This window comes from Leuciscus leuciscus, assembly GCF_965113295.1.
Source record: "Leuciscus leuciscus genome assembly, chromosome: 14".
NCBI lineage: Eukaryota > Metazoa > Chordata > Actinopteri > Cypriniformes > Leuciscidae > Leuciscus > Leuciscus leuciscus.
In genome coordinates this window covers 25,721,251-25,741,870 of record NC_138738.1, presented here as the reverse complement: position 1 = coordinate 25,741,870, position 20,620 = coordinate 25,721,251, and the positions used below count along the sequence as shown (strand labels likewise).

Here is a 20,620-nt window from a genome sequence, read left to right as displayed (position 1 = left end):
ACGAGCTTACTGAACACGCTTTATCAGTAAATATGGAATTTAATTAAAAAAAACGGTGGACTGGCGACGAGTTTCAGGCTTTATTAAGAGTATTTGTGGAAGAGGAAACTTTCTGCGCGTTCGTCCCAGCCATCTCACGGTCAATGTCCGCAATAGCTGATAACATACAAATTTTATATCTAACGTTAGCATTATGAGCTTACTGAACACGCTTTATCAGTGCTCGTCTCTTTTCTGCCACAGCTTTTATTATTAAGTCATTATGTTTACACATTGTCATCTATTGCAAGTCACTCCAAACCAATGTTACAAATTTACTATAACAGGATTGAAATAGCGCTTTGAGGTTAGTAACAAACAACTATTTACAAGACTATTCACTATTTATGATTGATAGACGGGGTTCAGGCTTTTTTTTAAGCGTATTTGCGAAAGAGGAAATTTTTGCGCGTTCGTCCCAGGCATCTCACAATAACTGATAACATACGTTGTCTAATTTTATACGCATACGAGCTTTCTGAACACGCTTTAGTATCAGTGCTCGTCTATTTTGTTTAGTTAATTACCTCGTTAGTAAACCAATACATAACTGCAGCACAGTTTGAATCTCCTCCATACTTATTATAAATGTGGCGCTCAAAACTGATTACTGTCCGTCGCAGACTGGGAGGAGCAGTTGCGCGCAGTTTACCTTCCCGGTACTTTAGACCGCGGTGTAAACGCAGAAAGCAAGCAGTCTGGTGCAAAAAAAGTTCCTGTGAAAAAAGTTCCTGGGACAAATTGTTCCGGGTAATTTCGGTGGAAACGCGGCTTTACACTCAAAATGCACAAATGTGGGCTGGGCTAGGCCAGGCAAGTGCAAAACTGTTAGCTACCGCACACACAGTACCAGTGGCCAAAAAAGTATATTTGTAGTTATGGTGTGAGTTTAGTTGCTTCACTCAGTGAGTGACAACTATATTAATGTCAGTACTGACACCAGTCTCTTCTTATTAGCCAACTTTCCCCCAGTTTCACAGACACGGCTTAAAAGGGGTGGTTGATTATGATTTCACTTTTTTAACTTTAGTGTGTAATATTGCTGTTTGAGCATAAACAACATCTGCAAAGTTACAATACAAAGGGAGATATTTGCTTTTAAAGAAATCGATTTTTAAGGACTATAAACAAACGGCTGGTAGGGACTACACGACATTCCTCCCGGGTTAGTGACATCACCAACGTTAAAATTTACATAAACCACGCCCCCGGAACACGATTTATAGATTATCAAGACAGAATATGCTGATCAATGACTAGAAGATAACTACACATAAATTCATCAACTAACCATTCAGAAACGTCCTGTTGCATTCTACATGTTGTCACTTCTTCTTGAGTCTCTCCATCATTCTCTGAATCCGGTTTGAACATAAAAGGCTAAAAGTTTTAGAAATTTTCAGTGCATGTCTGTGTGAGTGCAAGCTGTTGAAGCTCCGCCCTCTGTGCTGGGAGCAGCAGCTCATTTGCATTTAAAGGAACAGACACAAAATGGTGCATTTTTGCTCACCCTCAAACATGCTATATAAAAATATCTGTGGGGTATTTTGAGCTAAAACTTCACATACACACTCAGGGGACATCAAAGACTTATTTTACATCTTGTGAAAAGGGCATTATACCACCCCTTTATATCACCCCTTCACTTTAAAATAAAAATTACCCCATGATTTACTCACCCTCAAGCCATCCTAGGTGTATATGACTTTCTTCTTTCAGACGAATACAATCGGAGTTAATGGCAGTGGATTGCAAACATCAGTTTGAAGCTCAAAAAAGTGCATCCATCCATAATAAAAGAACTCCACACGGCACCGGGGGGTTAATAAAGGCCTTCTGAACCAAAGCGATGAGTTTGTGTAAGTAAAACATTCACATTTAAAACTTTATAAAGTAAAATTCCAGCCATACGAACATACGGATTCGACTTAAGTCTAAAGCACAACTTATGAGATTATTGTGATGTACAGCTGATATTTACGCTACGCCATGAAGCACTACACTACTTCCGATGTCACAAGTGTAAGTTGTGATTTAGGCGCAAGTCTGGCTGTATGGCTGTTTGGCCGGAAGCTAGAATTTTACTTTGTAACATGTTAAATATGAATATTTTTCTTACACAAACTCATCGTTTTGCTTCAGAAGGCCTTTATTAACCCCCCGGAGGCGTCTGCAGTTCTTTTATAATTGATGGATGCACTTTTTTGAGCATCAAACTGATGGTTGCAATTCACTGCCATTATAAAGCTCGGAAGCGTCAGGGTGTTTATTAATATAACTCCGATTGTATTCGTCTGAAAGAAGAAAGTCAAATACACCTAGGATGGCTTGAGGGTGAGTAAATCATGGGGTAATTTTCATTTTAAAGTGAACTACTCCTTTAAGCCTAGTACCAGACTAAAATGCTTGTTTGAGCTGTTTTAACTAAAAATAACTTGCACTAACATATCTTAAAATGTCAGTGCCATTGTTTTGTCTAAAGATGCACACAAGTAGTATTTCTCTCTAAGGCATGTTTTTAAAACTTCTAATGTCTTAATTGAACTAAGGCCTAATCCTGGTTTAATCTTAGCCCTGTATGTGAAACCAGGCAAGTTCCTTTGTCATACTAAACAGCAATAATTTATGTTAGTATGCTAAAGACATGTCTGGTAAGTATGACGCAGGAACTTTTAAGTTCCACAAAAGATTATTAGATCATTAAATTAACTTATTTCATTCTTTATAATACCGATGCCTAACCTAACTGCATGGAAACGTTTTTTTAATCAGTGAACAAACAATTTTTTGGCGGGGTCCTCTGAAAAATCTAATTATATCTGGAATCACAGCACTTACTTATTTTGACGTTTGTTATACGATAACGAATGCAAATGTTCTTGCTGCTCTGCATGGTGCACCTTTGTGGAAAATAACAGTTGGTGGTTCAAGTATTATTGGCATCCCATCGAATGTAAAAAGAAAATTACATTAATTTTAATTAAAGAGTCTGATCACAAACTGTCAGGTATGATCCTCAATTACATAACATTATAACACATTTATTTTCATTTTAATGGGTTTTGTGATGTACAGGTGATGACCTTCCATAACACCTACATCCACACAACAGACACTCCAACCTCTGTAAAAACTACAGAGATGCCAATCCTATCCTGTTTCTTAATTGCTGGGAAACCAGATTTCAATTAGGGCTGTCAAATTCAAATTCCGAATATTCATAGAATTGAAAATAAAAATCCACATTCTAATGCAAAAACTGGGCATTTGAATTTTAGGTGTGCGTCAGGTAGCTTTATCGGTTGTGCTCGAAATGCGATAAGAATCGTTGTTACATATTAATGTTTTTGTTAGCCTATCCAGTTGAACACACTAGATGTGGCGCAGCTGCGTTGGTCATTCAAAACAGTGCATAAATAGAGAAGCTCAATGCGAAGAAGATCTTGGGCTGCGTCCGAAAACTTAGGCAGCTAAGGGCAATTCCGCCCAAATCACTGCATGAAGTTACAGATATATATCATAATCTATCATAATCAATTTTACTTATTCATTGCAACTTCAGTTTGAAACAGTAAATGTAAACAGGTGTTTTTACCTAGCTGTCTGCAGCATCATAACTGTATTTTCTCCCTCATAAGTGCAGGTCGGTGTAAAGGTGACATAGATGTCAGGTAAACTGCTGCAGCGGGAGTAACCATGTCCACCACATGACATGCGACACACCTCAATGCCTGCATTCGTCGCCCAGGTGGTAAAAGCTTTCAAACCTGCAGATAGAGCATGCAGCTATAGAAAGAATAAAGAGAAGTAATACAAAAAAAGTAAAAGAATTAGATAAAAGACACTCAAATTGAGCTACAAAACAGACAAACATGTAAAAAAAAAGATAAACACATATATCAAACTTTTTTTATAACATATTTCTGCTCACTTCTGGCAGCTCACTGAAGTCACCCTGATTAATGTCTCCTGAGATGCGATGGTATGTTTTACTCATGTACTGCCCCACAAAGTGGAAGGCATAGGCAGTGGCCAGCAGAGGAAATAGTTTATACTGCTGGGTCTGATAGTCCAAGATCTGTGGCTCTGGTTCTCTAAAAGAAAAAAATGAAAAGTTAATTTAATATCACCTTAAAATGTTTATTTATTTCTGTAATATTTGTTTGAGCAAAAGTCTAAAAGGAAAACCTTAAAAAAGGAGAGAGAGAGAGAGAGAGAGAGAGAGAGAGAGAGAGAGAGAGAGAGAGAGACAGAGAGAGAGAGAGAGAGAGAGAGAGAGAGAGAGAGAGAGAGAGAGAGAGAGAGAGACCGAGAGAGAGAGAGAGAGAGAGAGAGAGAGAGACCCACCCTGGGCGTAGTTCAGACTGGTGTCGGACTGCACTGTAACGGATGGCAATGGTGCAGGACTTGGAGAGAGCTCGTGCTGACTCTCCCACTATCATGGAGCGAATAAACACCATAGTGCCATATGTGAGCTTATCACTAGGAGGCTTCACATATGTACCGTCTGGCTCAACCTATACAAGAACACACCAAGTAAAGCAATTACATTTGAGAATGCCCCAGTGGAAACAGAGTTTTCTTCATAATTTATTTATTTAGTTAAAGTACACACAGGGCTTGAATTTCAGTGCGGGAATGCAGGGATTGCGCATAATTTAAAACATTCCCGCAAGGTTAGCTTTTATAGTGCGAGAAATTCCCGCACAAATATATTTGCTTCATCTCAGAGCAAATTATTAAAAAATTAATTCACAGATGCGAGAAAAAATATGTCAAACTGTCTTTTATTTTCGAATTTAATTCCTCAATCAGCGCTGGACCGGCTTTCTCTGTCTTCAGCTGAGCCCTGGCTGTAGACAGGTCATATGCTTCACGCTGTCAATGCAGTGGTCTGCGTTGCGCTGATCTTATTCACACTATCGAGTGTAGGTGCAGCATTCTAACATTGAGTCATAATGAGCTGTTTGTGAAGAAATTGTCATTTTAATCACGAAATTGAAACATTAAAAACCATTTTGCTCTTTATGGTGTGCGAGTGATAGAGCGCGGCAGCAACGAACCAACTGATCAGCTTAGGTAACAACATTGAATGCTCGGCCGAACAGCTGATCATAGCTGTACGGGGCGCCTTATTATTTTATCGCCATAAATATATCTAGTAGTAAAGCTAATGCAAGGGCTAGAAATCAATTAATCTTTTGCTGATACTTCCTTGTCATCATGGAGAGCGCAGTTCATGGTTGCATAGCAACGACAGACGCCACGGGAGAACAAGCGCTTGTGGAAAGGAGACAGCGGCGCGGCCGCGCTTTCCACTTGTTTTTACACATCTAGAGCGACGTTGTTGATTGTTTGAGCATATGACTGCGCGTTTCTCCTTGTTAAGTTGGCTTGAGAAAGCCAACATATTGAAATCCTATTTAAACTTATTAAGTTGGCTTGAGAAAGCCAACATATTGAAATCCTATTTAAACTTATTATTAAGTTGGCTGAGAAAGCCAACTTACTGATATTGTACTTAAACTTATTAAGTTGGCTTGAGAAAGCCAACATATTGAAATCCTATTTAAACTTATTATTATTCTTCTGTAAATAACTGTTGACTCAAACTCGCCCTAGAGCTTTAACTCTACATACTCCAAACTCGGCTCAGACACTCAAACTGATCTGAAGTTTTATGCTATATCTTTTCAGACTGATCGGACTTACGGTTTTCCTACAAATGACGATCAAAACTCGGAAAAACTCCCATTGACTTAACATTGGGCATTCTAAAAAAATTCAAACTCACCAACCGACAAAAATTCAAATCTAAATCCCTTGAAAACTAAATCAAACTGCCATTCTATATATATTAGCCAATGAAACTCATTTAAACTAATAAACTCTAATCTCATACACTTATAAACTAATTAACTTAAATTTAATAACTAATTAACTAATAAACTCATGAATTCATAGACTTATGAACTCTTAAACTCATAAATTAATAAACTCTGAACTCTAAACTCATTTAAACTTATAAACTCTAAACTCAAAAACTTGTACACTTATAAACTTATCAATTTATACACTTATAAACTCTAAACTCTGAGTGTGTGTGTGTGTGTGTGTGTGTATCTATCTATCTACCGCTCTGAATACCATAGCAACCACCCAGAACACCCTAGCAACCACCTAGCAACCACCCAGAACACCCTAGCAACCACCCAAAAGACCCTAGCAACCACCCAAAAGACCCTAGCAACCACCCAAAACACCCTAGCAACCGCCTAGCAACCACCCAGAACACCCTAGCAACCACCCAAAACACCCTAGCAACCACCCAAAATACCCTAGCAACACCATAGCAACCACACAAAACATCCTAGTAACCACCCATAACACCCTAGCAACCGCCTAGCAACCACCCAGAACACCCTAGCAACCACCCAAAAGACCCTAGCAACCACCCAAAAGACCCTAGCAACCGCCTAGCAACCACCCAGAATACCCTAGCAACCACCCAAAACACCCTAGCAACCACCCAAAACACCCTAGCAACCGCCTAGCAACCACCCAGAATACCCTAGCAACCACCCAAAACACCCTAGCAACCACCCAGAACACCATAGCAACCGCCTAGCAACCACCCAAAAGACCCTAGCAACCGCCTAGCAACCACCCAGAATACCCTAGCAACCACCCAAAACACCCTAGCAACCACCCAAAAGACCCTAGCAACCGCCTAGCAACCACCCAAAAGACCCTAGCAACCACCCAAAACACCCTAGCAACCGCCTAGCAACCACCCAAAAGACCCTAGCAACCACCCAGAACACCCTAGCAACCGCCTAGCAACCACCCAAAAGACCCTAGCAACCACCCAAAAGACCCTAGCAACCACCCAAAATATCCTAGCAACCACCCAGAATACCCTAGCAACCACCCAAAACACCCTAGCAACCACCCAGAACACCCTAGCAACCGCCTAGCAACCACCCAAAAGACCCTAGCAACCAGCCAAAAATCCCCTAGCAACCACCCAGAACACCCTAGCAACCGCCTAGCAACCACCCAAAATACCCTAGCAACCGCCTAGCAACCACCCAAAAGACCCTAGCAACCACCCTAAATATCCTAGCAACCGCATAGCAACCACCCAGAATGCCCTAGCAACCACCCAAAACACCCTAGCAACCACCCAGAACACCCTAGCAACCGCCTAGCAACCACCCAAAAGACCCTAGCAACCACCCAAAATATCCTAGCAACCGCCTAGCAACCACCCAGAATACCCTAGCAACCACCCAGAATACCATAGCAACCACCCAGAACACCCGAGCAACCGCCCTAAATACCCTAGCAACATCATAGCAACCACCCATAACATCCTAGCAACCGCCTAGCAAAAAACTTTCCGGTCCAAACTTTCTCAAGCCAACTTAAAGTTTGTCTCGACGAACTTTCGCATCTAGTTATTATTATTATTCTTCTGTGAAAAACTGTTGACTCAAACTCCTCCTAGAGCTTTAACTCTACATACTCCAAACTCGGCTCAGACCTTCAAACTGTTCTGAAGTTAGTTGCTTTCCCTTTTCAGACTGATCAGACTTACGGTTTTCCTACAAATGACGATCAAAACTCGGAAAAACTCCCATTGACTTAACATTGGGCATTCTAAAAAAATTCAAACTGACCAACCGACAAAAATTTAAATCTAAATCCCTTGAAGACTAATTCAAACTGCCATTCTATATATATTAGCCAATGAAACTCATTTAAACTAATAAACTCTAATCTCATACACTTATAAACTAATTAACTTAAATTTAATAACTAATTAACTAATAAACTCATGAATTCATAGACTTATGAACTCTTAAACTCATAAATTAATAAACTCTGAACTCTAAACTCATTTAAACTTATAAACTCTAAACTCAAAAACTTGTACACTTATAAACTCATCAATTTATACACTTATAAACTCTAAACTCATAAACTCTGAGTGTGTGTGTGCGTGTGTGTGTCTGAGTGTCTGAGTGTGTGTGTGTGTGTGTGTGTGTGTGTGTGTATCCATCTCTCTGTCATAAACTTCAAACTACTTTAAACTTTAAACCAATTTAAACTTCTTAAGTTTAAAGCTCCCAGCTCCCAAGCAACTCCATAGCAACCAAACTTGAGTATCCTAGCAACCGTTTTGCAAGACCTGTATCTCTGTATCAGAACATTGTATAGAGATGAGGTTTGGCTCTTTTGACTCATGCTAGCAAACAGCACTTTCAACATGCTACACATGCTAGCAGTGAATAGCTACATGCTAATAGCGATTAGTTAAGTAAGAACTCTATAAAAACTCCATAGTAACCATCTGTGACAACTACCAACCACCTAGTAACACCATATCAACCGCTCTGAATACCATAGCAACCACCCAGAACACCCTAGCAACCACCCAGAACACCCTAGCAACCACCCAAAATATCCTAGCAACCGCCTAGCAACCACCCAGAATACCCTAGCAACCACCCAGAACACCCTAGCAACCACCCAGAACACCCTAGCAACCGCCTAGCAACCACCCAAAAGACCCTAGCAACCACCCAGAATACCATAGCAACCACCCAAAAGACCCTAGCAACCGCCTAGCAACCACCAAAAATAGCCTAGCAACCACCAAAAATAGCCTAGCAACCACCCAAAATACCCTAGCAACCGCCTAGCAACCACCCAAAAGACCCTAGCAACCACCCAAAATATCCTAGCAACCGCCTAGCAACCACCAAGAATACCCTAGCAACCACCCAAAACACCCTAGCAACCATCCAGAACACCCTAGCAACCGCCTAGCAACCACCCAAAAGACCCTAGCAACCATCCAGAATACCATAGCAACCACCCAAAATACCCTAGCAATCGCCTAGTAACCACCCAAAAGACCCTAGCAACCACCCAGAACACCCTAGCAACCACCCAGAACACCCTAGCAACCGCCTAGCAACCACCCAAAAGACCCTAGCAACCACCCAAAAGACCCTAGCAACCACCTAGAACACCCTAGAAACCGCCTAGCAACCACCCAAAAGACCCTAGCAACCGCCTAGCAACCACCCAAAAGACCCTAGCAACCACCCAGGACACCCTAGCAACCACCTAGCAACCACCCAGAGCACCCTAGCAACCTCCCAAAATACCCTAGCAACACCATAGCAACATCCTAGCAACCGCCTAGCAAAAAACGTTCTGGTCCAAACTTTCGAAAGCCAACTTAAAGTTTGTCTTGACGAACTTTCGCATCTAGTTAATTAATATTATTATTATTATTATTCTGTGAAAAACCGTTGACTCAAACTCCTCCTAGAGCTTTAACTCTACATACTCCAAACTCGGCTCAGACACTCAAACTGATCTGAAGTTAGTTGCTTTATCTTTTCAGACTGATCGGACTTACGGTTTTCCTACAAATGACGATCAAAACTCGGAAAAACTCCCATTGACTTAACATTGGGCATTCTAAAAAAATTCAAACTCACCAACCGACAAAATTTCAAATCTAAATCCCTTGAAAACTAAATCAAACTGCCGTTCTATATATATTAGCCAATGAAACTCATTTAAACTAATAAACTCTAATCTCATACACTTATAAACTAATTAACTTAAATTTAATAACTAATTAACTAATAAACTCATGAATTCATATACTTATGAACTCTTAAACTCATAAATTAATAAACTCTGAACTCTAAACTCATTTAAACTTATAAACTCTAAACTCAAAAACTTGTACACTTATAAACTCATCAAACTTGTACACTTATAAACTCATCAATTTATACACTTATAAACTCTAAACTCATAAACTCTGAGTGTGTGTGTGTGTGTGTGTGTGTGTGTGTGTGTGTGTGTGTGTGTGTGTGTGTGTGTGTGTGTGTGAGCGAGGTAGTCTGTTTGTGTGTGTGTGTGTGTGTGTGTGTGTGTGTGTGTGTGTGTGTGTGTGTGTGTATATCTATCTATCTAACTTATTTATCTATCTATCTCTCTGTCATGAACTTCAAACTACTTTAAACTTTAAACCAATTTAAATTTCTTAAGTTTAAAGCTCCCAGCTCCCAAGCAACTCCATAGCAACCAAACTTGAGTATCCTAGCAACCGTTTTGCAAGACCTATATCTCTGTATCAGAACATTGTATAGAGATGAGGTTTGGCTCTTTTGACTCATGCTAGCAAACAGCACTTTCAACATGCTACACATGCTAGCAGTGAATAGCTACATGCTAATAGCGATTAGTTAAGTAAGAACTCTATAAAAACTCCATAGTAACCATCTGTGACAACTACCAACCACCTAGTAACACCATATCAACCGCTCTGAATACCATAGCAACCACCCAGAACACCCTAGCAACCACCCATAACACCCTAGCAACCACCCAAAATATCCTAGCAACCGCCTAGTAACCACCCAGAATACCCTAGCAACCACCCAGAACACCCTAGCAACCGCCTAGCAACCACCCAAAAGACCCTAGCAACCACCCAAAAGACCCTAGCAACCGCCTAGCAACCACCCAAAAGACCCTAGCAACCACAAAAAATAGCCTAGCAACCACCCAAAATACCCTAGCAACCGCCTAGCAACCACCCAAAAGACCCTAGCAACCACCCAGAATACCCTAGCAACCACCCAAAACACCCTAGCAACCACCCAGAACACCCTAGCAACCACCCAAAACACCCTAGCAACCGCCTAGCAACCACCCAGAATACCCTAGCAACCACCCAAAACACCCTAGCAACCACCCAGAACACCCTAGCAACCGCCTAGCAACCACCCAAAAGACCCTAGCAACCGCCTAGCAACCACCCAGAATACCCTAGCAACCACCCAAAACACCCTAGCAACCACCCAGAACACCCTAGCAACCGCCTAGCAACCACCCAAAAGACCCTAGCAACCGCCTAGCAACCACCCAGAATACCCTAGCAACCACCCAAAACACCCTAGCAACCACCCAGAACACCCTAGCAACCGCCTAGCAACCACCCAAAAGACCCTAGCAACCACCCAGAACACCCTAGCAACCGCCTAGCAACCACCCAAAAGACCCTAGCAACCGCCTAGCAACCACCCAGAATACCCTAGCAACCACCCAAAACACCCTAGCAACCACCCAGAACACCCTAGCAACCGCCTAGCAACCACCCAAAAGACCCTAGCAACCGCCTAGCAACCACCCAGAATACCCTAGCAACCACCCAAAACACCCTAGCAACCACCCAGAACACCCTAGCAACCGCCTAGCAACCACCCAAAAGACCCTAGCAACCACCCAAAAGACCCTAGCAACCGCCTAGCAACCACCCAGAATACCCTAGCAACCACCCAAAACACCTTAGCAACCACCCAAAAGACCCTAGCAACCACCTAGCAACCACCCAAAACACCCTAGCAACCGCCTAGCAACCACCCAAAAGACCCTAGCAACCACCCAGAACACCCTAGCAACCGCCTAGCAACCACCCAGAACACCCTAGCAACCACCCAAAACACCCTAGCAACTGCCTAGCAACCACCCAAAAGACCCTAGCAACCACCCAAAATATCCTAGCAACCACCCAAAACACCTTAGCAACCGCCTAGCAACCACCCAAAATACCCTAGCAACACCATAGCAACCACCCATAACATCCTAGAAACCGCCTAGCAAAAAATGTTCCGGTCCAAACTTTCTCAAGCCAACTTAAAGTTTGTCTCGACGAACTTTCGCATCTAGTTATTATTATTCTTCTGTGAAAAACCGTTGACTCAAACTCCTCCTAGAGCTTTAACTCTACATACTCCAAACTCGGCTCAGACACTCAAACTGATCTGAAGTTAGTTGCTTTATCTTTTCAGACTGATCGGACTTACGGTTTTCCTACAAATGACGATCAAAACTCGGAAAAACTCCCATTGACTTAACATTGGGCATTCTAAAAAAATTCAAACTCACCAACCGACAAAAATTCAAATCTAAATCCCTTGAAGACTAATTCAAACTGCCATTCTATATATATTAGCCAATGAAACTCATTTAAACTAATAAACTCTAATCTCATACACTTATAAACTAATTAACTTAAATGTAATAACTAATTAACTAATAAATTCATGAATTCATAGACTTATGAACTCTTAAACTCAAAAATTAATAAACTCTGAACTCTTAAACTCATTTAAACTTATAAACTCTAAACTCAAAAGCTCGTACACTTATAAACTCATCAATTTATACACTTATAAACTCTAAACTCATAAACTCTGAGTGTGTGTGTGTGTGTGTGTGTGTGTGTGTATCTATCTATCTACCGCTCTGAATACCATAGCAACCACCCAGAACACCCTAGCAACCACCTAGCAACCACCCAGAACACCCTAGCAACCACCCAAAAGACCCAAGCAACCACCCAAAATATCCTAGCAACCACCCAAAAGACCCTAGCAACCACCCAAAACACCCTAGCAACCGCCTAGCAACCACCCAAAAGACCCTAGCAACCACCCAAAACACCCTAGCAACCACCCAAAATACCCTAGCAACACCATAGCAACCACACAAAACATCCTAGTAACCACCCATAACACCCTAGCAACCGCGTAGCAACCACCCAGAACACCCTAGCAAAACACCCTAGCAACCACCCAAAATATCCTAGCAACCGCCTAGCAACCACCCATAATACCCTAGCAACCACCCAAAACACCCTAGCAACCACCCAGAACACCCTAGCAACCGCCTAGCAACCACCCAAAAGACCCTAGCAACCACCCAAAATACCCTAGCAACCGCCTAGCAACCACCCAAAAGACCCTAGCAACCACCCAAAATAGCCTAGCAACCACCCAAAATACCCTAGCAACCACCCAAAATACCCTAGCAACCGCCTAGCAACCACCCAGAATACCCTAGCAACCACCCAGAACACCCTAGCAACCGCCTAGCAACCACCTAAAAGACCCTAGCAACCACCCAAAAGACCCTAGCAACCGCCTAGCAACCACCCAGAATACCCTAGCAACCACCAAAAACACCCTAGCAACCACCCAGAACACCCTAGCAACCGCCTAGCAACCACCCAAAAGACCCTAGCAACCACCCAAAATAGCCTAGCAACCGCCTAGCAACCACCCAGAATACCCTAGCAACCACCCAAAACACCCTAGCAACCACCCAGAACACCCTAGCAACCGCCTAGCAACCACCCAGAATACCCTAGCAACCACCCAAAACACCCTAGCAACCACCAAAAAGACCCTAGCAACCACCAAAAAGACCCTAGCAACCGCCTAGCAACCACCCAGAATACCCTAGCAACCACCCAAAACACCCTAGCAACCACCAAAAAGACCCTAGCAACCGCCTAGCAACCACCCAAAAGACCCTAGCAACCACCCAAAAGACCATAGCAACCACCCAGAACACCCTAGCAACCGCCTAGCAACCACCCAGAATACCTTAGCAACCGCCTAGCAACACCATAGAAACCACCCAGAACACCCTAGCAACCGCCTAGCAACCGCCTAGCAACACCCTAGCAACCAACCAAAATACCTTAGCAACCGCCTAGCAACAACATAGCAACCACCCAGAACACCCTAGCAACCGCCTAGCAACCACCCATAATACCCTAGCAACTGCTTAGCAACACCATAGCAACCACCCAGAATACCCTAGCAACCGCCTAGCAACACCATAACGACCACCCATAACATCCTTGCAACTGCCTAGCAAAAAACATTCTGGTCCAAACTTTCTCAAGCCAACTTAAAGTTTGTCTCGACGAACTTTCGCATCTAGTTAAGTTGGCTTGAGAAAGCCAACATATTGAAATCCTATTTAAACTTATTAAGTTGGCTTGAGAAAGCCAACATATTGAAATCCTATTTAAACTTATTATTAAGTTGGCTTGAGAAAGCCAACATATTGAAATCCTATTTAAACTTATTATTATTCTTCTGTAAATAACTGTTGACTCAAACTCGCCCTAGAGCTTTAACTCTACATACTCCAAACTCGGCTCAGACACTCAAACTGATCTGAAGTTTTATGCTATATCTTTTCAGACTGATCGGACTTACGGTTTTCCTACAAATGACGATCAAAACTCGGAAAAACTCCCATTGACTTAACATTGGGCATTCTAAAAAAATTCAAACTCACCAACCGACAAAAATTCAAATCTAAATCCCTTGAAAACTAAATCAAACTGCCATTCTATATATATTAGCCAATGAAACTCATTTAAACTAATAAACTCTAATCTCATACACTTATAAACTAATTAACTTAAATTTAATAACTAATTAACTAATAAACTCATGAATTCATAGACTTATGAACTCTTAAACTCATAAATTAATAAACTCTGAACTCTAAACTCATTTAAACTTATAAACTCTAAACTCAAAAACTTGTACACTTATAAACTTATCAATTTATACACTTATAAACTCTAAACTCTGAGTGTGTGTGTGTGTGTGTGTATCTATCTATCTACCGCTCTGAATACCATAGCAACCACCCAGAACACCCTAGCAACCACCTAGCAACCACCCAGAACACCCTAGCAACCACCCAAAAGACCCTAGCAACCACCCAAAAGACCCTAGCAACCACCCAAAACACCCTAGCAACCGCCTAGCAACCACCCAGAACACCCTAGCAACCACCCAAAACACCCTAGCAACCACCCAAAATACCCTAGCAACACCATAGCAACCACACAAAACATCCTAGTAACCACCCATAACACCCTAGCAACCGCCTAGCAACCACCCAGAACACCCTAGCAACCACCCAAAAGACCCTAGCAACCACCCAAAAGACCCTAGCAACCGCCTAGCAACCACCCAGAATACCCTAGCAACCACCCAAAACACCCTAGCAACCACCCAAAACACCCTAGCAACCGCCTAGCAACCACCCAGAATACCCTAGCAACCACCCAAAACACCCTAGCAACCACCCAGAACACCATAGCAACCGCCTAGCAACCACCCAAAAGACCCTAGCAACCGCCTAGCAACCACCCAGAATACCCTAGCAACCACCCAAAACACCCTAGCAACCACCCAAAAGACCCTAGCAACCGCCTAGCAACCACCCAAAAGACCCTAGCAACCACCCAAAACACCCTAGCAACCGCCTAGCAACCACCCAAAAGACCCTAGCAACCACCCAGAACACCCTAGCAACCGCCTAGCAACCACCCAAAAGACCCTAGCAACCACCCAAAAGACCCTAGCAACCACCCAAAATATCCTAGCAACCACCCAGAATACCCTAGCAACCACCCAAAACACCCTAGCAACCACCCAGAACACCCTAGCAACCGCCTAGCAACCACCCAAAAGACCCTAGCAACCACCCAAAAGACCCTAGCAACCACCCAAAATATCCTAGCAACCACCCAGAATACCCTAGCAACCACCCAAAACACCCTAGCAACCACCCAGAACACCCTAGCAACCGCCTAGCAACCACCCAAAAGACCCTAGCAACCGCCTAGCAACCACCCAGAATACCCTAGCAACCACCCAAAACACCCTAGCAACCACCCAAAAGACCCTAGCAACCGCCTAGCAACCACCCAAAAGACCCTAGCAACCACCCAAAACACCCTAGCAACCACCTAGCAACCACCCAAAAGACCCTAGCAACCACCCAGAACACCCTAGCAACCGCCTAGCAACCACCCAAAAGACCCTAGCAACCACCCAAAATACCCTAGCAACCACCCAGAACACCCTAGCAACCGCCTAGCAACCACCCAAAAGACCCTAGCAACCACCCAAAACACCCTAGCAACCACCCAAAAGACCATAGCAACCACCCAAAACACCCTAGCAACCACCCAAAACACCCTAGCAACCGCCTAGCAACCACCCAAAAGACCCTAGCAACCACCCAAAATACCCTAGCAACACCAAAGCAACCACACAAAACATCCTAGTAACCACCCATAACACCCTAGCAACCGCCTAGCAACCACCCAGAACACCCTAGCAACCACCCAAAACACCCTAGCAACCACCCAAAATATCCTAGCAACACCATAGCAACACCATAGCAACATCCTAGCAACCGCCTAGCAAAAAACGTTCTGCTCCAAACTTTCTCAAGCCAACTTAAAGTTTGTCTCGACGAACTTTCGCATCTAGTTAAGTTGGCTTGAGAAAGCCAACATATTGAAATCCTATTTAAACTTATTATTATTCTTCTGTAAATAACTGTTGACTCAAACTCGCCCTAGAGCTTTAACTCTACATACTCCAAACTCGGCTCAGACACTCAAACTGATCTGAAGTTTTATGCTATATCTTTTCAGACTGATCGGACTTACGGTTTTCCTACAAATGACGATCAAAACTCGGAAAAACTCCCATTGACTTAACATTGGGCATTCTAAAAAAATTCAAACTCACCAACCGACAAAAATTCAAATCTAAATCCCTTGAAAACTAAATCAAACTGCCATTCTATATATATTAGCCAATGAAACTCATTTAAACTAATAAACTCTAATCTCATACACTTATAAACTAATTAACTTAAATTTAATAACTAATTAACTAATAAACTCATGAATTCATAGACTTATGAACTCTTAAACTCATAAATTAATAAACTCTGAACTCTAAACTCATTTAAACTTATAAACTCTAAACTCAAAAACTTGTACACTTATAAACTTATCAATTTATACACTTATAAACTCTAAACTCTGAGTGTGTGTGTGTGTGTGTGTATCTATCTATCTACCGCTCTGAATACCATAGCAACCACCCAGAACACCCTAGCAACCACCTAGCAACCACCCAGAACACCCTAGCAACCACCCAAAAGACCCTAGCAACCACCCAAAAGACCCTAGCAACCACCCAAAACACCCTAGCAACCGCCTAGCAACCACCCAGAACACCCTAGCAACCACCCAAAACACCCTAGCAACCACCCAAAATACCCTAGCAACACCATAGCAACCACACAAAACATCCTAGTAACCACCCATAACACCCTAGCAACCGCCTAGCAACCACCCAGAACACCCTAGCAACCACCCAAAAGACCCTAGCAACCACCCAAAAGACCCTAGCAACCGCCTAGCAACCACCCAGAATACCCTAGCAACCACCCAAAACACCCTAGCAACCACCCAAAACACCCTAGCAACCGCCTAGCAACCACCCAGAATACCCTAGCAACCACCCAAAACACCCTAGCAACCACCCAGAACACCATAGCAACCGCCTAGCAACCACCCAAAAGACCCTAGCAACCGCCTAGCAACCACCCAGAATACCCTAGCAACCACCCAAAACACCCTAGCAACCACCCAAAAGACCCTAGCAACCGCCTAGCAACCACCCAAAAGACCCTAGCAACCACCCAAAACACCCTAGCAACCGCCTAGCAACCACCCAAAAGACCCTAGCAACCACCCAGAACACCCTAGCAACCGCCTAGCAACCACCCAAAAGACCCTAGCAACCACCCAAAAGACCCTAGCAACCACCCAAAATATCCTAGCAACCACCCAGAATACCCTAGCAACCACCCAAAACACCCTAGCAACCACCCAGAACACCCTAGCAACCGCCTAGCAACCACCCAAAAGACCCTAGCAACCAGCCAAAAATCCCCTAGCAACCACCCAGAACACCCTAGCAACCGCCTAGCAACCACCCAAAATACCCTAGCAACCGCCTAGCAACCACCCAAAAGACCCTAGCAACCACCCTAAATATCCTAGCAACCGCATAGCAACCACCCAGAATGCCCTAGCAACCACCCAAAACACCCTAGCAACCACCCAGAACACCCTAGCAACCGCCTAGCAACCACCCAAAAGACCCTAGCAACCACCCAAAATATCCTAGCAACCGCCTAGCAACCACCCAGAATACCCTAGCAACCACCCAGAATACCATAGCAACCACCCAGAACACCCGAGCAACCGCCCTAAATACCCTAGCAACATCATAGCAACCACCCATAACATCCTAGCAACCGCCTAGCAAAAAACTTTCCGGTCCAAACTTTCTCAAGCCAACTTAAAGTTTGTCTCGACGAACTTTCGCATCTAGTTATTATTATTATTCTTCTGTGAAAAACTGTTGACTCAAACTCCTCCTAGAGCTTTAACTCTACATACTCCAAACTCGGCTCAGACCTTCAAACTGTTCTGAAGTTAGTTGCTTTCCCTTTTCAGACTGATCAGACTTACGGTTTTCCTACAAATGACGATCAAAACTCGGAAAAACTCCCATTGACTTAACATTGGGCATTCTAAAAAAATTCAAACTCACCAACCGACAAAAATTTAAATCTAAATCCCTTGAAAACTAAACCAAACTGCCATTCTATATATATTAGCCAATGAAACTCATTTAAACTAAAAAACTCTAATCTCATACACTTATAAACTAATTAACTTAAATTTAATAACTAATTAACTAATAAACTCATGAATTCATAGACTTATGAACTCTTAAACTCATAAATTAATAAACTCTGAACTCTAAACTCATTTAAACTTATAAACTCTAAACTCAAAAACTTGTACACTTATAAACTCATCAATTTATACACTTATAAACTCTAAACTCATAAACTCTGAGTGTGTGTGTGTGTGTGTGTGTGTGTGTGTGTGTGTGTGTGTGTGTGTGTGTGTGTCTGAGTGTCTGAGTGAGTGTGTGAGCGAGGTAGTCTGTTTGAGTGTGTGTGTGTGTGTGTGTGTATCTATCTATCTACCGCTCTGAATACCATAGCAACCAACCAGAAAACCCTAGCAACCACCCAGAACACCCTAGCAACCACCCAAAAGACCCTAGCAACCACCCAAAATATCCTAGCAACCACCCAGAACACCATAGCAACCACCCAAAACACCCTAGCAACCACCCAAAATACCCTAGCAACACCATAGCAACCACACAAAACATCCTAGTAACCACCCATAACACCCTAGCAACCGCCTAGCAACCAGCCAGAACACCCTAGCAACCACCCAAAAGACCCTAGCAACCACCCAAAAGACCCTAGCAACCACCTAGCAACCACCCAGAATACCCTAGCAACCACCCAAAACACCCTAGCAACCACCCAGAACACCCTAGCAACCGCCTAGCAACCACCCAGAATACCCTAGCAACCACCCAAAACACCCTAGCAACCACCCAGAACACCATAGCAACCGCCTAGCAACCACCCAAAAGACCCTAGCAACCGCCTAGCAACCACCCAGAATACCCTAGCAACCACCCAAAACACCCTAGCAACCACCCAAAAGACCCTAGCAACCGCCTAGCAACCACCCAAAAGACCCTAGCAACCACCCAAAACACCCTAGCAACCGCCTAGCAACCACCCAAAAGACCCTAGCAACCACCCAGAACACCCTAGCAACCGCCTAGCAACCACCCAAAAGACCCTAGCAACCACCCAAAATACCCTAGCAACCACCCAAAACACCCTAGCAACCACCCAAAACACCCTAGCAACCGCCTAGCAACCACCCAAAAGACCCTAGCAACCACCTAGCAACCACCCAAAAGACCCTAGCAACCACCCAAAACACCCTAGCAACCACCCAGAACACCCTAGCAACCGCCTAGCAACCACCCAAAAGACCCTAGCAACCACCTAGCAACCACCCAGAACACCCTAGCAACCACCCAAAGACCCTAGCAACCACCCAAAATATCCTAGCAACCGCCTAGCAACCACCCAGAATACCCTAGCAACCACCCAAAAAACCCTAGCAACCACCCAGAACACCCTAGCAACCGCCTAGCAACCACCTAAAAGACCCTAGCAACCACCTAGCAACCACCCAAAAGACCCTAGCAACCACCCAGGACACCCTAGCAACCACCTAGCAACCACCCAGAACACCCTAGCAACCTCCCAAAATACCCTAGGAACACCATAGCAACCACCCATAAAATCCTAGCAACCGCCTAGCAAAAAACGTTCTGGTCCAAACTTTCTCAAGCCAACTTAAAGTTTGTCTCGACGAACTTTCGCATCTAGTTTTCTATTGTTATGCGCAGCATATTTCCCGCGCGCACAAACACGGCCACAGACAATTAATTGTTCGGTTAGCGTAGTTTAAATATGGACCGCTGGCTGAAGCGAAAGACAAGTTTGGATGATGCAGATCACGATCCAAAGAAAAAAAGTGTCCGACAACGAAAGGCCGACAAGCAGCCAAACCGAAGACCTTCCCTTTAGCAGATTGACTTCAACAGAGCCATCATCAAATGGAAAGAGATGAAGAGGAGGAGACAGATGAGAAACTTAGAATAAGTCACATGAAAAAAGTAACAAATGGAAAAAAGTGACTGAAATTGAATGAAACACATGAAAGACTCTGAAACTGAGAGACATAAATACATATAGTTTAAACTGAGTTCTTAATATCAATTTGAAGGAGAGCATGGCGTATTTTGTATGACGTTTTTAAAAAAAAAGCAAAGAATTGAACTGAACTGAAACACATGAACTACACTGAAATAGAGACATTAATATATAGCCTAGGCCTAGTTTA

At 43.3% G+C, this 20,620-nt stretch overlaps 2 protein-coding genes and 1 long non-coding RNA gene across 5 annotated transcripts in view; 1 reads left to right on the top strand and 2 right to left on the bottom strand.

Annotated features, from left to right (window-relative positions):
• LOC309474407 (uncharacterized protein) overlaps positions 1-20,620 on the top strand; it is a 328,024-nt gene that overhangs the window by 139,389 nt on the left and 168,015 nt on the right. The gene's annotated exons all lie outside the window — the stretch shown is intronic.
• acox1 (acyl-CoA oxidase 1, palmitoyl) overlaps positions 1-20,620 on the bottom strand; it is a 44,519-nt gene that overhangs the window by 16,555 nt on the left and 7,344 nt on the right. For both annotated transcript variants that reach the window (XM_082136844.1, XM_082136843.1), the window contains exons 7-9: positions 4,387-4,556; positions 3,971-4,133; positions 3,635-3,825 (exon numbers count right to left, since the gene is read on the bottom strand). In XM_082136844.1, the coding sequence (XP_081992970.1) occupies positions 3,635-3,825; positions 3,971-4,133; positions 4,387-4,556 (524 nt within the window). The remainder of the gene's footprint in view (positions 1-3,634; positions 3,826-3,970; positions 4,134-4,386; positions 4,557-20,620) is intronic.
• LOC309474474 lies at positions 442-3,628 on the bottom strand. The gene is made up of 2 exons (XR_014197306.1): positions 1,313-3,628; positions 442-1,174 (listed from the first exon to the last, which is right to left on the bottom strand). It is a non-coding gene; the product is annotated as an uncharacterized lncRNA (long non-coding RNA).